This window comes from Budorcas taxicolor, chromosome 3 (assembly GCF_023091745.1).
Source record: "Budorcas taxicolor isolate Tak-1 chromosome 3, Takin1.1, whole genome shotgun sequence".
Taxonomy (NCBI): domain Eukaryota; kingdom Metazoa; phylum Chordata; class Mammalia; order Artiodactyla; family Bovidae; genus Budorcas; species Budorcas taxicolor.
In genome coordinates, this window is record NC_068912.1 from 68,158,308 (window position 1) to 68,176,877 (window position 18,570).

Genomic DNA, 18,570 nt, shown 5'->3' on the forward strand with positions numbered 1-18,570 from the left:
TAAATTTTTGCCACAACTTTCAAAGGAGTTTAGGTCCTAAAGTTAACATTTCTATTTTGAGACAAAAATGTGTAGACTTCTTTCAGCTTATATCCAGTTTAATCAATAGCAAATTGAACTAAATAAGAACAAACCTAAAGATATCTTGGTGAAGCAGTCAGTGTTTGTTTGTTTGTTTGTTTTTGCGGTGGAGGGGGGGGGGGCGTTCAATCCAATCAAAACGAAGAGAGAGAAGTTGGTGTAGGTGGACTAAATGGGGCCTCACTGCTGGCTCATCAGGTAATCATAATAGTCAAAAACATATAACAACCGGTTTGAAAAATAACTGTTCATTTAATAGCTGGCAAAAGAATTCTGCAAAGACAGCATGAAAGACAAAAAGGCCACTTCTCAGGGGACTCACCTGTCTTTCCCAGTTTCCTTCTTAAACACTCCATCACAGTAACTCATGCGCTTCTCTGTGGTCACATAAATTTGGGCATTGGGATAGATGTCAACAGTCTTTTTCAACATGTTGTACACAATGCCATTGCCATCTTTCCTCATATTGCGGAAAGGGCCCCAAATAACATAAATAGTAGTGTTTGCTTCCTTGAAAAAATAATCAGGGTTTTTCAGCAAAAGAGGAACGCTGGTATGGGATACGACACGAATCATTGTCATGCGGCCAACATCCTCTTCATAGCCCTTGGTGGGTGCATTGTTCATTCTCCAAATGCAGGATGACTGATCTATCTCATTCCCCACCTTCTGGCCGACCATCTGACCTGAGTTTGACACGATGGCACAAAGATTACAGTCCAGTTGCAAAGGCTGAAAAACAGAAACAGAAACAGGGCAAGTGGGGGAGAAATGTGTAAATTAGAAAGTTCCTCATATCCCAACAAGTTCTTCTGGGAAAACAGAAATTCCAGATATTGTGCATAATTGTGGAGTGTGGGAATATTGCTGAAATATATTTATACTAATCCAACACTAGCTCCACAGGATATCAAGCTTGGGGCATGCCTCCATTTAAAAAGTGAATATGGATTGCTAAGAAATAATTTTCATTTCTCTTTCTTGTGTTGCTTTGAAATTCAGTGAAAAAGCAGTCATTTGTTTCCCACTTTATGTCTTTTCATTCAAAACTGTTATTTCAAATGAAATAAGGAAATACAGAAAGATTTGCTCTCTTTAGTAAGGATGATGGCTAAAAAAAGAAATGCAAAAGGAGTATATATAGGCATCAATTCTGAAGTTTACTTATATGTATGAATGATTATGTAGTGGTTGATAAAAATATAAAAAATTCAGCAAATGATGAGATTCTGAATTTTCAAACCCCAGAACTACTGAAGATAAATTTCAGGCTAGCAAAAATATTATAGAGATTCTTTAAAAATTCCCTTGCATCACCATGGTTAAACAACTGCTGTGCTCTTGTTTATTCTAGTTGAATAGGAAAGGCTTCTTTTTAAGAACTCAGGGAAGGCACATACACAGAGTCTCCACCATCCTTTTATTTCCTTATTGGAGTTTAATTGCTTTACAATGCTGTGATAATTTCTGCTGTACAATGAAGTGAATCAGCTATACCTATACATATATCCCCTTCCTGCTGGACTTCCCTGCCCCTATTCTCCCCACCGTCCCACCCATCTAGGCCATCACAGAACACTGAGCTGGGTTTCCTGAGCTATACCGGAGGTTCCCACTAGCTATCTACTTTACAGATGGTAGCGTCTATTCGGCAATCCTAATCTCCCAATTTGTCTCACTCTCCCCTCCCCCTGACTCCGCCCAGTGTCCACACGTCCATTCTCATCTCTATTTCTGCCCGGCAAATAGGTTCATTTATATCATTTTTCTAGATTCCACTTACTTTAACCAATGAGGTAACAGAGACTCAGAGAGACTAAGCACCAACTTTCAGGGCTGGCAGGTGATACAGTTGCATTGGTAGATTCAACTCTAGATCCAACTCTAAACCCACCGCTCTCTCTCTTATTCTCTGCTTGTTTTTTCCCTTCCCAGGTGGCGCTTGTGGTGAAGAACCACCCAGACAATGCAGGAGACAGAAGAGACACGGATTCGATCCCTGGGTCGGGAAAATCCCCTGGAGGAGGAGACGGCACCCCACTCCATTCTTGCCTGGAGAATCCCATGGATTCTCAGAGGAGCCTGGCCGGCTATACACTCCATGGGGTTGCCAAGAGTTGGACGCGGCTGAAATAACTTAGCATACTCGCAAGCAAACCAAATACAGTTGACGCTCTGCGGATAGAAAATACCACACCATCCGGTTGCTTGGATCTGTGGATGCAGAATTGGAGCATATGGAAAGCCCATGGCATGGGAATTGAGCATCTGCCGGTTCTGGCATCCACTGGGGTCCTGGAATCGACCCCCCTCGGGTATGGAGGAATGACTGTAAATTCCTTTTACAATTCCCCACACCTAAAGAAGAGCGAACTTTTAAACAGTGAGTGACAAGGGGACAATGCACTTTGCTGATACATGCCTTTCTTCTTTTCTTTCTGTGAGATTCTACATTTATATCTGATATGTGATCCCAGATTTCTTGGTGCCTATTGGTCAGTGGCCTCTTCCACACTGTGTATTAGTTCTGTTACAATTTATTATTTAATTATGTCTGTCCACTAGAAAGCAAACTCCATAAGAGTAGGCTCAATGTCTGTCTTCACTTAACCCCACTCCTCAGAAATCTCTGGAATACTATAGTATTTCAAATACACAATGGTCAAGTTAGGAAATGAAAGCAATTTAATGAAAAGAATTTATTAGGACTCTAAACATAATATTAGGGAAGAAGTGGACTTTTTCAATTCATCTAGAATTGCTGATTTAGTTAAAAAGAGAAAGCAATTCAGAAGAAACACATCAACATACCCACAGGTTCAATCTAGGCAAGTGAATCTATTTATCTGAGATGTCAAAATTAAGAATTTTAAAAAACCTTACTTATACAGCCCACAAAGGTCCATTTTGAAGTGCCTTAAAAGTCTGCTATAAAATGGACTGATTGTCCCTCACTCCTGCTCCAGTAAGATTTCTAAACCTAGGTGGGCAGCAGGTGGTCCAGGCACCAGGTCAGAATAGCTCCTTTCAAGGTGGGTGACTGTATTAGGGCACTTGGCAATGGGATTTTCTAGGTTGGTGCCATAGTGAAGACTTCACCAAAGGGCAAATGGAGGCACAAGAGGATGCCTCGTAGAATAGGCATTGATTTAAGCCCCTTCCTCATGCATTTAAGCCCCTTCCCTACAATCTTTGGGAAGATTGTAAGGAAGAATACAATGCTCTTCCTGACATCCATTAGACTTAGCTGAGTCCTTCAAACTCAGTCACATAAATCAATGCCTTATTTGTGTATCACATGACACATTCCAATTTATCACCAAAATGCATATGGTGCCAGGAGGTTAGGTTCCATTTAGTGTTCCAAGAAGTTGCTTCCCTGTATACTAAAAACATTTTAGGGTACCACCCCCACACATTAAAAAAAAAATCAAAAAGAAAGATATAAAGAAAAAGCCTTGGAGGTATTCTAATAACCAAAATGCAGCAATTTGCACTGGATTTCCAAGTCATTAAAGTGAATTAGCTGGTTCTGCTACAACAAGGCTTCATTTAACTAATAAGAATCAGCATACTGGTTTCACCTGACAATTGTAACCTCTGAGAGTGATCACTTAAGACATCACAGTCTGTTTCATGACAACATATCAGCTGTGCAACTATGAGGTCAGCAGATGACTGATAACTTGAGGGCAAATATGGGGAACAATGGCCTCTTGTTTATATGACAAATACATAATTGGGCAGGGTGCTATGAATATAATACCTTTGGGGGTAGGTGGTGATCTTTAAATTGCCCCTTTCTTTTATACTATTCACTTGGCCATATTGCCACCAAGGCCAGGGTTGTATGAGACTTCCTCATGTTATACTGCTTGGTCTCAGAACTGCCTAGCTGTCTGGCTTCCTGAATGGGGTACCAGGAGTCGTGGCTGCAGGTGTGACTATTCTATTTACCACATGGTTGCAGGAACCATCTTTGCAGTATGATAGGAGTGCAGGGCTAGATGAATGAAACATTCCTAATCATAATCAGAAGCTTTAGGTAACACAAAGAGCTTGTTAAAGCACAAGGGACTCATCTATATATTTTAAGGCACTTTCAAACTACAGTAAGCCATGATAAAAAGAAAGACACACCTGGGCACGAACGGATGTTTGACCCAAGGGCTGCTCTTATCTGGTTATCTCAGTTCCTTTTATTAGCTTTATCACTGCATCTTGTGATCTCAACTTTCTTTGTTAAAATGTCCTGCTGTTTCTTGAGCTCATTTATGTTATTTGATTTGGGGCTTTTGCTTGAAAATTTATTCCATGTGTGTCCACTCGCTCAGTTCTGCCTCAGTAAGCAGTTTCTTTCTAAATACAGGCCCTGGATTTTCCGAGACCTTTGGAAAGATTTATCTGGCTCCACTTTATCAAGCCCTATCATAATTTTGAACTCTCTTTTTCAGTTGACTTGTCTCTATTTTTTGTTTCTTTTCATTAAAAACAAATTTGACCTCTTTGTCTTTCCCTCTCATACACTCAAAACATCATCAAGCCAAATGCTTGAGCTTTGGCTGTGTCTATAAACTGAGATTACCACAAATATTCAGCCAACCATCTGGGCAGCTGTGTTCCTAAGAGAAATCTCACAAATGTCAAATGCTTCCTTTCATCTGAAGTCTAAGATACTGAATTTTTTTTGGGGGGTGGGTAACATCATTATATAGGCATAACTTACTTTACTGCATTTCATTTTATTGAGCATCATAGATACTGTGTTTTCTTTTTTCTTTCTTTTTTTTTTTAAAACAAATTGAAGGTTTGTTCAGTTCAGTTCAGTCACTCAGTTATGTCCAACTCTTTGCAACCCAATGAACCGCAGCTCACCAGGCCTCCCTGTCCATCACCAACTCCTGGAGGTTACTGAAACTCATGTCCATTGAGTCGGTGATGCCATCCAGCCATCTCAACCTCTATCGTCCCCTTCTCCTGCCCTCAATCCCTCCCAGCATCAGAGTCTTTTCCAATGAGTCAACTCTTCACATGAGGTGGCCAAAGTATTGGAGTTTCAGCTTTAGCATCATTCTTTCCAATGAATACCCAGGACTGATCTCCTTTTTAGGATGGACTGGTTGGATCTCCTTGCAGTCCAAGGGACTCTCAGGAGTCTTCTCCAACACCACAGTTCAAAAGCATCAATTCTTCGGTGCTCAGCTTTCTTTATAGTCTAACTCTCACATCCATACATGACCACTGGAAAAACCATAGCCTTGACTAGACAGACCTTTGTTGACAAAGTAATGTCTCTGCTTTTGAATATGCTGTCTAGGTTGGTCATAACTTTCCTTCCAAAGAGTAAGCCAGTGTCTTTTAATTTCATGGCTGCAATCACCATCTGCAGTGATTTTGGAGCCCAAAACAATAAAGTCAGCCACTGTTTCCCCATCTATTTCCCATGAAGTGATGGGACCAGATGCCATGATCTTAGTTTTCTGAATGTTGAGCTTTAAGCCAACTTTTTCACTCTCCTCTCTTACTTTCATCAAGAGGCTCTTTAGTTCTTCTTCACTTTCTGCCATAAGGGTGGTGTCATCTGTATATGGCTGGGCCATGGCTCAGGAGCAGCCAAGGGGAGGTACCCCATGTCCAAGGTCAGGGGCAGCGACCAAGAGGAGTTACCCCATGTCCAAGGTAAGAAGCAGTGGCTGCAGTTTGCTGGAGCAGCCGTGAAGAGATACCCCAGTTCCAAGGTAAGAGAAACCCAAGTAAGACAGTAGGTGCTGAGAGAGGGCCTCAGAGGGCAGACAGATTGAAACCACAATCACAGACAACTAGCCAATTGGACCACACAGACCACAGCTTGTCTGACTCAATGAAAGTTTGTAGCAACCCTGTTTTGTCAAATGATGGTTAAGTATATTTTAGCCATAGAGTATTTTTTAAGGTAATGTATGTACTTTTTAAAGACATAGGCTATTGCACGCCTAACAGACTACAGTATAGTATAAGCATAACTTTTATATACCCTGGGAAACCAGAAAATTCATGTGACTTTATTGTAATATTCACTTTATTGCAGTGGTCTGGAACTGAATGTGCAATATTTCCAAGGTTTGCCTTATTTGATTTGGGTATTTTCTCCCTTTACAAGATATACTACCACTATACTATATATCTGGTAATAAATACTCAACTTGGGGAAAGTTAATTCAATGATATCTAGTAAACAACTGTCAACTACAAATTGGCACTTACCAAGAGCATCACCAATGACTGAACAACACAGCCGTTTGCCCTGCCTCTGCAGAGACTGAATCCCATGCTGCTATAGCTGTTGACCTTCAACAACCCCTGAGGGAGTTCAGGGTCCAGTGAGGCACTCTTTACCCCAGGGAATCTGGTGGGACAGGTCCTTAGAGAGTTGGATGTTTTTAGGAAAAGATTTTATGATCTCAATCCTTGCATCTCCTCATATCTAGAGAAGCACTAAATCCCTTCACGGTGACATCAGATCCTCATGACTAACAAAAACTTTTTATAAAATGAGTGCTTCATGGCATTGAACTCTCCCTTCACCGAAACCTTATACATTGACTTTCCCCCATTGCCGCTTTGGAGCAGTCTCTCAGAGCTATGTGAGGTGCTGCCTCCCAGGCTGTAGTCCTCATTTTGCCCCAAATAAAACAATTCACAACTCTCAAGCTGTACATTTTTTTTTTTTAGTCGACACAACCAAGTAATTTTTACCATGCACTTGTTCCGTGCAAGGCTATGTTAAGGGTAAAATAATTTTAGGATTTTAATTACTGTGAATTTTAACCTCAGCATACAGCTCTGTGGTAGGTGGGGATGTTTTATGACCAACTAGAGTTGGACACAACTGAGCGACTTCACTTTCACTTTTCACTTTCATGCATTGGAGAAGGAAATGGCAATCCACTCCAGTGTTCTTGCCTGGAGAATCCCAGGGATGGGGGAGCCTGGTGGGCTGCCGTCTACGGGATCGCACAGAGTCAGACACAACTGAAGCGACTTAGCAGCAGCAGCAGGGTCAATTCATATAATATTGGTTGGCTGAAAAGTTGGTTTGGGTTTTTCCATAATATCTTATGAAAACCTGAATGAACCTTTGAGCCAACCCAATGTTTTAAAGGTCTAATGTACTGCCTTGAAAAACTCCTTTCTCTGCTAAAACAAATCTTGACATTTGCCTCCTTTTTGAAAAAGAATTTGATTACTATCTGACATGCAGGCAGAGGATGAGAGAGGTAAAAAGCAGTGTGATGGAGACATATGAATACAGAGTATTATATTTATTGACATTAACATGATTAAATACCTAATATGGGCCAGTCATCCTGCCCAGCACTTCATTACATTATTCCATTCAGTAAATTCTTCTAAAGTTAGTTTTTACTTCATATTATTGAACTGAAATTGAAATGAACATGATGTCCAGTGAGTACTAGATATCTTTCAGGTTAAAAAGACAGCACATATTATCTTTCGTGAAATGCATTCATGGCACTAATAAGAAGTTGGAGGTAGTAAAGAAATATTTATTATGAATTTGCACCACCCCTAATAAACATGTAGGCAAACACCTCAACTTTCACCCAGTGTTATATTAAAACTATTATAAATCAATGCTTTTAAATATGCTGGTGGCCAAAAATTTCACCAAAAGGGGACAAAGTTTCCTAACTGATGAAAGTCTCCTCAGGAGTGTTAGGGTTTTGTATGGGGATAGACATAATCTCTCCTTTCTGGCAATGACATTATGATGGCATAAGAAATTATGTGGATATTTTTTCTTAATCTTTAAGTGTAAAATATGGCTGAAATTTCAGTCTAAGATAAACTAATCATGACTGATTTTATTAGCTTTAAAATTGTCCTCCACATTTTTTCACTCAATTTGCTTTTCAAACTTTTTTTTTTGTAACAGGAGTGAGTTGTGTTTCTTTCTGAAGCATTAAATTATTACAGTCCACGTCTGAGAAAACACAAAGCCATGGCAGATGCTTTTATAAGCTGGGCTCCGTGGCTAAAGGAATACCTCTCCCCAGTGCAAAGTCTCTTGGAGGTAAATTCACTTTAGAAGCTTACAGTGGCTACTGTCAACTCCTTGGATAGCAAAGATAGCTGAAATGCCAAGCCCTCCTCTAACTCTTTGAATCTCTCCCCTCTCCATACATATGAAGATTCTAGGACACTGACTGCCTAGGTACTATGTTCATCCTTAGGTCATTTTACAGTCATGTGGATTTTTATTTTTAACTTATCATAAGCATGGGCATTCAGTACAGAAATGAATTCTTGTCTGCACAAATGCATAAGAATATAAGTGCAAGAGAATCCTTAATACTATGGCGGTAAGAGAGGAAGATGAGGCTATTCTAATCTCTTTTGAAGAGTCTATGGTATTTTAATAATTAGCTTTATTTTCCTGTGACTAAATATTATTTAGGCAGACTCTAGAAACCAATTAGCCATGACATGCCCAATTGATCCTTGTCTGGTTAAAAAAAAAATGACCAAAACTAATAGGTTATTCACTCTGATCAGGAAGTCTCACCTTTTATTGAGTCACAGTCACTTTTCTCTTCAAATTAGGACACATATAGTTAAAGACTTCTTTCTGTTTCTCTGCTCTAAATTTACACACACACACACACACACACACACACACACACAGAGTCACCCTCATCTTGCAAATGAGACAGCTCATTCTCCTAACCACTTTTTCCATCCTGCTCCTTACCAACCAAACCACTCTGGAAAATGTCCCTTCTCTGTTCTTTGGGTAAGAAACTGACAAATTGCCCTATCCTTTTTGAATGATATATTGGGACAACTGCCAAGCACTTTACATTTTAATCAGTAAGAAGAATGAAATATTTAACCTTTACTTTTTTCTCCATGAATAGGCTTATAGACAATAGAATAGATAATTAAAATCTGTGAATTAAAACTTGCAAAACAGTGTGGTTTCCCCAGCAAAGAGAAATGGCCATGTACGAAAGGTCACCTGTCAACTAGTTCTAGTTATTAAATCTCCGCATTTATCACTGTGGTGGCTCCATGGAAAACGAAGGTCAAGACATTAAATTATGAAATAGTCAGGATTAGAAAAGGTCACTAAAAACTCAACTAAAATTTAACCAAACCTGCTAATTCCACATCCTTTGAAGCGAGCAGACACAGCCAGGGATGAAACACACACTGGATGGAACTAATCTATCTCCCTATTTTATCCTTATATTCAAAATGAATTTCCATTTGATGTCTTGAAGTCTAAAATGAAACTTGCTCATCTCAAATAAAATCAGGAGCGTCGATAAATATTTCAGAACAAAATCATGTTTGAATCGAACCAACTTAAATTATTAAAAATGTTGTTTTACACCACTCTAAGGGTTGCTTTCACTTCAATCATGAGAATGCAATTTAAAATATTAGCAATGGGGCACTCCTGGCATCTTAAATGCTTTATAGGACAATTAGCAAATTCACCATTCACTAATTTCCTACTTTAATGTTGAAACAAATGAGATCTTTGCTTTTCATCATGCAATTTGAATGAATTTGAACAAAGCAGGTTGAACAAAGCTCTAGAGACACACTCTTCAGTTTGCTGTCATTTATTTCTCTACTTTTCCTGAATGTCTTTAGAGTTTTAGTTTTAGAGGCTTCAACATGTATAATGATGCCATTGGGGAATAGATTTTGCCTTTATTCTCCTTGATGTTCTTTTGAGGTCTTTCAAGTGAAAGGTACAAAAAAGGCATTAACAATCTGGCATTGTTTTTATTGCTTGACAAAGAAAAAAATGTATTTTAATTTTTCCCATGTTTCAGGAATGATTAAGCAAGCTGTTTTCATCCACACTGAGTCACTTTCAGCAGACCTCTAACTGTGAGCAAAGACTTATAAAGATGGTTCTAAAGAGAATTCAACACAGTTCAACCAAGCCAGCCTGTATATGTACTTCTTTGCCCCTCCACAAACCTGCTTCTTTCAGTTAATGCAGCTTTCAAAAGCAGTGTGTATAAATCATACAGTATGAGTAACTGCACATAAAAAGACTGATTTGCTAACCCACGGTTTGGCTCTGGCTCTCTGTGGGTTTGGGATATGGCATTTACCTTGATTCCTACATGGTGGCGTTATATCCAAGCATAAAACTTAACAGGAGGGTGCATAAAAATGTTAATGTCAAGAGATAATTCTAAAACCAGCAACATAAAACTCAGTTTCTCAGTCACCATAGATGATGTGTTCTCTTCATTTGGAAGTTCCTGTGAAAAATGGATCTGTATAATCATGCAGGTATGCCAAATGAAAGCAGTTTGCTTTCTCTGGTGCCTGTGTGCTAAGTCACGTCTGTCATGTCCAACTCTTTGCGATCCTATGGACTGTAGCCTACCACGCTCCTCTGTCCATGGGATCCTCCAGGCAAGAATACTGGAGTGGGTTGCCATGCCCTCCTCTGAGAGACCTCCCAGACCCAGAGATCAAACCTGTGCCTCCTCCAGCTCCTGCACTGAAGACGGATTATTTACCGCTGAGCCACTGGGGAAGCCCCTTGCATTCTCTGGACTAGAAGACAAATGAGTCTTTCCAAACCAAAAAAGAATTTTTATCTATAGACTGAGAAAATGGGAGTAATTTTCACTGTCAGGTCATAAAAAAAATTGACTAATTTTGAGGCCAGTTTCAGTTCAGTTCAGTTCAGTCGCTCAGTCACGTCTGACTTTGCAACCCCATGAACCACAGCACATCAGGCCTCCCTGTCCATCACCAACTCCCGCAGTTTACCCAAACTCATGTCCATTGAGTCAGTGATGCCATCCAACCATCTCATCCTCTGTCGTCCCCTTCTCCTCCTGCCCTCAATCTTTCACAGCATTAGAGTCTTTTCAAATGAGTCAACTCTTAGCATCAGGTGGCCAAAGTATGGGAGGCCAGTTTACCTCTGGATTTTATTTCTATATAGCTATTGTTCTGGCTAGAATTTGCTTTGGAACCTAGGAAACTAATGTTACCTCATAAATGTTTTTAATTGTCATGTAGAATTTTTGCCAGATATATAAAGCTAGCGATAAACTGAACATGTGTTGACGAATATTCAACACAGGTTTTTTTTAAAAATCTTGTTCTATTTTCTAAGCTGAAGGATGCTTTAGTGGGTTTATAGTTTGAGAGAAAGGGCTGGTGAAGATGAGCAATTGCAAATACATGACAAAGGCCCACTAAAGGAGTGAGAACCTAGAAAAGAGAGGAGTTGATAACTTAAGGAATATTACCGATGTTGTTTAGTTGCTAAGTCATGTCTGACTCTTTTGTGACCCCATGGACTATAGCCCACTACGCTCTTCTGTCCATGGGATTTCCTAAGCAAGAATTTTGGAGTGGGTTAGCATTTCCTTGTCCAGGGGATCTTCCAGACCCAGGGATAGAACCCAAATCTCCTGCATTTGGCAGGTGATTCTTTACCACTGAGCCATCAGGGAAACTCTTGAGGAATATTACTTGGTCATAAAATGAATGAAATATTGCCATTTGCCACAACATGGATGGACCTAGGGATTTATCACACTAAATCAAATAGTTAGACAGTGAAAGACAAATATTATGATATCACTTATATGTAGAATCTAAAAAACAATATAAATAAACTTATTTTTAAAACAGAAACAGACTCACAGTCAGAGAAAACAAACTTATGGTTATCAAAGGGGGAATGGGTGGGGTGGGGATAAATTAGGAGCATGGGAATAACAAATACATATTACTTTATATGAAATGGGTTTCTCACGTGCAAGAGATGCAGGAGAGGTGGGTTTGATCCCTAGGTTGGGAAGATCCCTTGGAGTAGGAAAAGGCAACCCACTCTACTATTCTTTCCTAGAAAAGTCAATGGACAGAGAAGCCTGTCAGGCTACAGTCCATGGAGTTGCAAAGAGTCAGACACAACTGACTGACTGAGCATGCATGTAGTATATATGAACTAGATAAACAACAAGGATTTACTGTATAGCACAGGGAACTATATTCAACATCTTTTAATAACCTATAATGAAAAAGAATCTGAAAAAGAATAAATATATATATGGTATATAACACAAGAGTGAAGTGAAGCTGCTTAGTTGTATCCAACTCTTTGCAACCCCATGGACTGTAGCCTACAAGGCTCCTCTGTCCATGTAATTTTCCAGGCAAGAATACTGGAATGGGTTGCCATTGCCTTCTCCAGGGAATCTTCCCCACCCAGGGATCGCACCCAGGTCTCTCGCATTGCAGGCAGACAATACTTTACATCAACTAGTTCAACAATAAATAAAATTTATTTTATCTATACAGTTGGATGGACAGCCTTTGCAAAAATAGACACTTCTTCCCCTAAGGCAGGAAAAAATAATTAAGAATGACAAGAAACTGTGACCTTACAAGAGTGAAATACAACCAGAGTTTACCTCAGATTCCCTTACATTTCTATAAAGCAAGTAAGGGTTAATTGAGAGACTTAGAGGTAAAGTTAACAGGATTAAGGAGAGATATGGACTTTTGAGAAATAGAGCATTTTGGGCAAGAATCAAAAGGATTGCCAATTGTGCCACAGTTAGAATTTAGAAATTGCATATTTTTGATGATGATACTGTAAGATTCTGTATTCTTTCTAAGTACTGTTTAGGGGCACAGAGGCAAGGATGAAGAGAGCTTATCCAGCTTGATCCAGGGCTGAAGCTTGGGGCAAGTGGTATACTGAAAGCTTGACACTGAAAAATAATTATGGGCACTAATAATATAAATTTCAAGCTGATAGTGGAAGGAAATAAATGGTAGGAAAATGAGCAAATGGAAGAGATAAGGAAACAAGAATGTCTTAGTGGGATTATGTTCATTCAGTGGACATAGGGAGAGAGATGCTTGTATCGTATACCCTAAGATTATGCTTATTTGGAAAATAAGGAGAAAAATGTGGCTAATTTAGGCTTTAAATTAAAGGCCTATGATTTCAATTGAGAAAAATTTCAGGAAAGAAGCTGTAGTGTAAGTCATTCCTTCCAGTTTGGAAATGCGAAAACCAAAGAATAGAGAATATTCAAATTCATTAATAGTTAAAAAGTACCGTGTACTTGCATTGAAAGAATTAATATTGTTAGATGACCATGCAACCTAAGGAAGTCTACAGATTCAATGCAATCTCTATCAAAATATTAGCATCATTTTTTTTTCACAGAACAAAATCAAGTAATTTAAAAATCTGTATGGAAACACAAAGACCCTGAATAGCCACAACAATCTTGAGAAAGAAGAACAGAGTTGAAGGAATCATGCTCCTGACTTCAAAATATACTACAAAGCTACAGGAATCCAAACAATATGGTACTTGCACAAAAACAGACACATGGGTCAATAGAACAGAATAGAGAGCCCAGAAATTAACCCACACACTTATAGTCAATTTATGGTAAGGAGATAAAAATATTCAATACTCAAAGGGAAGACAGTCTCTTCAATAAGTAGCATTGGGAAAACTGGACAGCTATATGCAAAAGTATGAAATTAGAACATTCTCTAAAACCGTATACATAAATAAATTCAAAATGGATTAAAGATCTAAATGTGAGACAAGAAACCATAAAATTTCTAGAGCAAATCATAGGCAGAACACTCTTTGACATAAATTGTAGCAGTATTTTTTGGACTTCTATCCTAAAGCAAAGGAAATAAAAACAATAATAAACAAATAGGGCCTAATTAAACTTAAAAGCTTTTGGATAGTGAAGGAAACTATTGACAAAACAAAAAAACAACCTACTGAACGGGGAAAAAATATCTGTGAATAATATAGCAAACAAGGGGTTAACATCATATATATATAAAAACAGCTCACACAATTCAATATGTAAAAAAATCTGATTAAAAAATGGGAAGAAGACCTGAATAGATACTTTTCCAAAGAGGAATGCAGATGACTGACAGGCATGTGAAAAGATACTCAATATTGTTTATCATCAGGGAAAAGCCAATCAAAACCACAATAAGATATCACCTCACATCTGTCAGAATGGCTATCATCAAATTACAAATAACAAATGTTGATGATAATGTGTAGAAAAGGGAACTCTTGTACATTATTGGTGGAATATAAATTGGTACAGCCACTATGGAGAATAGTACGGAGGTTTCTCAAAAAACTAATGATAGAACTACCATGAAAAGGTGAAAGTGTTAGTCACTCAGTTGTGTCCACGTGGAGTATAGCCTGCCAGGCTCCTCTGTCTGTGGAATTCTCCAGGCAAGAATACTGGACTGAGTAGTCATTTCCTTCTCTAGGGGACCTTCCCAAACCAGCGATTGAACCCAGGTCTCCTGCATTGTAGGTGGATTTGTTACCATCTGAGCCACCAGGGAAGCTCATTGGTGGGAATGCAAATTGGTGCAGCCACTGTGGAAAGCAGTATGGAGGTTTCTAAAAAAAAAACCAAAAAATATAACTATCATATGATCCAGCAATTCCACTTCTGGGTACATATCTGAAAATAACCAAAACACTTTTTTGAAAAGATACATGCATCCCAATGTTCACAGCAGCACTATTTCCAATTGTCGAGATACGGAAGCAACCTAAATGTCTATCAACAGATGAGTAGATGAAGAAAATATGGTATATGTATCCAACAGAATATCATTCAGCCATAAAATAGAATGAAATTTTGCTATTTGTAGCAATGTGGATGGACTTGGAGGGCATTATGTTAAGTAAAATAAGTCAGACAGAGAAAGACCAATATTGCATGATATCATTCATGTGTAGAATCTAAAAAAATACAAAAAACTAGTAAAATTAAAAAAAAGGAGAGAACAAACTCGTGGTTACCAGTAAGGAGTGGGAGAGGGAGGACAATATAGGGATGGGGAATAAAGGATTATTATGAAATTATATGAAATCATGCGTGTGAAACTTTTGAAAATTGCAAAGCACTATGGAATTTAAATAATCTTTTATTCAATAGAAATAAAGAAAGAACTAGAATGAGAACCAATTCTGCTTCATTATGTTAACCTGCAGAATTCAGACCACCCTTTCCATGGCAGATAGCTAAAATAACTAGCAAAAAAAATAAAAATCATCTCTTGAAGACTATCCAAGAACTAACAAGATAGTGGAGAATTGCCAGCCTGGAGAAATCTTGAATTCTAGGAGGTACATCAACACTAAGGAGTATTTTTGCCCTGGAGGTATTTGTGGCTCTGGAATAATTAGCAAGATTCTGCTTCTGTCGGTCTCTTCGGTCTAAGTAGACACAGATCACAATCCAGAGCCCATAAAGAGTAAATCAACATCCACTTTGAATGAGGACTCCTAAGATGTATTCTAAAAATAAATTTTGAAAAAAAAAACAGTCTTGTAAAATCTGTCATCTTCTTTAACGTCAATTGGTTGATTCTGAAAACCTGTTTTGGAAATAGTATAGATAGAGTGCCTGATGAACTATGGACGGAGGTTCGTAACATTGTACAAGAGACAGGGATCAAGAGCATCCCCATGTAAAAGAAATGCAAAAAAGCAAAATGGCTGTCTGGGGAGGCCTTACAAATAGCTGTGAAAAGAAGAGAAGTGAAAAGCAAAGGAGAAAAGGAAAGATATAAGCATCTGAATGCAGAGTGCCCAAGAATAGCAAAAAGAGATAAGAAAGCCTTCCTCAGGGACCAATGTAAAGAAATAGAGGGAAAGAACAGAATGGGAAAGACTAGAGATCTCTTCAAGAAAATTAGAGATACCAAGGGAACATTTCATGCAAAGATGGGCTCGATAAAGGACAGAAATGGAATGAACCTAATGGAAGCAGAAGATATTAAAAAGAGGTGGCAAGAATACACAGAAGAACTGTACAAAAAAAGATCATGACCAAGATAATCATGAAGGTGTGATTACTCACCTAGAGCCAGACATCCTGGAATGTGAAGTCAAGTGGGCCTTAGAAAGCATCACTACGAACAAAGCTAGTGGAGGTGATGGAATTCCAGTAGAGCTGTTTCAAATCCTGAAAGTGCTGCACTCAATATGCCAGCAAATTTGGAAAACTCAGCAGTGGCCACAGGACTGGAAAAGGTCAGTTTCCATTTCAATCCCAAAGAAAGGCAATGCCAAAGAATGCTCCAACTACTACACAATTGCACTCATCTCACATGCTAGTAAAGTAATGCTCAAAATTCTCCAAGCCAGGCTTCAGCAATATGTGAACCGTGAACTTCCAGATGTTCAAGCTCATTTTTAAAAAGGCAGAGGAACCAGAGATCCAATTGCCAACATCTGCTGGATCATGGAAAAAGCAAGAGAGTTCCAGAAAAACATCTATTTCTGCTTTATTGACTATGCCAAAGCCTTTGACTGTGTGGATCACAATAAACTGTGGAAAATTCTGAAAGAGATGGGAATACCAGACCACCTGACCTGCCTCTTGAGAAACCTATGTGCAGGTCTGGAGGCAACAGTTAGAACTGGACATGGAACAACAGACTGGTTCCAAATAGGAAAAGGAGTAAGTCATGGCTGTATATTGTCACCCTGCTTATTTAACTTCTATGCAGAGTACATCATGAGAAACACTGGGCTGGAAGAAGCACAAGCTGGAATCAAGATTGCCAGGAGAAATATTAATAACCCAAGATATACAGATGACACCACCCTTATGGCAGAAAGTGAACTAAAAAGCCTCTTGATGAAAGTGAAAGAGGAGAGTGAAAAAGTTGGCTTAAAGCTCAACATTCAGAAAACAAAGATCATGGCATCTGATCCCATAAGTTTATGGGAAATAGATGGGGAAACAGTGGAAAGTGTCAGACTTTATTTTTGGGGACTCCAAAATCACTTCAGGTGGTGATTGTAGTCATGAAATTAAAAGACACTTACTCCTTGGAAGGTAAGTTATTACCAACCTAGATGGCATATTCAAAAGCAGAGACATTACTTTGCCAGCAAAGGTCCATCTAGTCAAGACTATGGTTTTTCCAGTAGTCATGTATGGATGTGAGAGTTGGACTGTGAAGAAAGCTGAGCACTGAAGAATTGATGCTTTTGAACTGTGGTGTTGGAGAAGACTCTTGAGAGTCCCTTGGACTGCAAGGACATCCAACCAGTCCATTCTGAAGATCAGTCCAGAGTGTTCTTTGGAAGGAATGATGCTGAAGCTGAAACTCCAGTACTTTGGCCACCTCATGCAAAGGGTTGACTCATTGGAAAAGACTCTGATGCTGGGAGGGATTGGGGGCAGGAGGAGAAGGGGACGATAGAGGATGAGATGGCTGGATGGCATCACCGACTTGATGGACATGAGTCTGAGTGAATTACAGGAGTTGGTGATGGACAGAGAGGCCTGGGGTGCTGCACTTCATGGGGTCTCAAAGAGTCGGACATGACTGAGCAGCAGAAATGAACTGGACTGAAACTTTAAATAACCTTAGATACCTGGAAAAATTGAAGGAATTCTTCCCTGTTGGGGGGGGGGGGGGAAATAAAGCACCCCTAGACCTCGAATTATTGCTACAAATAAAATTTCAAATACAGTTCCCAACACACAATCTAAAAAACCCAGACATCTGAAAAGACAAAACATTATTAGAAGAAACCAATAGAGGTAGTCCCATAGGAGCTCCACATTTGAAATTACATGGCACAGACTAAAACAACGATGTTCACTGTGTTCAAGGAGATAAAAGCCTAGTGAAAATGTTGGCAGGGAAATGAAAACTATACAAAGTGATGGACCATATGTGAAAAAGAACAACTTAGAAGTTCTAGAACTGATAAATATGGTGCATGACATAAAAGATTCAATGAATGTATTTAACACCAAATTAGCTAGACAAACTTGCCAGAAAAGTTAAAGAGAATCAGTGAACTAGAAGACAGAAGCAACTATTCAGAAAGAAACATGAGATTAAAAAACGAGAGAGAGACAGACAGACAGAAATGCAGAGAATACAATATAAAGGCCTAATACAACTTTACTGAAATACCGAAGAAGGAAAGAGAGAGAATGGACAGAGGTCAGTAGCTGAGAATTCCCTAAAACTTATAAGACTCTCCAAATTCAAAAGGCTCAGCTGATACTTGCCAGGAGAAATAAATAAAAATAAATTCACATCTAAACATATTACAGTGATGCTTCATAAAAACAAAAACAAAGAGAAAATTTCAGAATTAAAATTACCATAAAAGAGCATATAATTTGAGATGGGGGTAAATGGGCTTCCCTGGTGGCTCAGAGGATAAAGTGTCTGCCTGCAATGCAGTCGACCCAGGTTCAGTCCCTGGGTTGGGAAGATCCCCTGGAGAAGGAAATGGCAATCCACTCCAGTATTCTTGCCTGGAGTATCCCATGGACAGAGGAGCCTGAGTGGGCTACAGTCCAAGGGGTCACAAAGAGTCGGACAATTCACTTCAAAGAGTGACTTCAATTCACTTCAAATGGAGTAAAAATATCT

At 39.0% G+C, this 18,570-nt stretch overlaps 1 protein-coding gene across 1 annotated transcript in view; it reads right to left on the reverse strand.

Annotated features, from left to right (window-relative positions):
* The window catches only part of ST6GALNAC3 (ST6 N-acetylgalactosaminide alpha-2,6-sialyltransferase 3), a 365,006-nt gene that overhangs the window by 252,036 nt on the left and 94,400 nt on the right, over window positions 1-18,570 (reverse strand). The window contains 1 exon segment of the mRNA XM_052638050.1: window positions 404-813. Coding sequence (XP_052494010.1) covers window positions 404-813 — 410 coding nt within the window.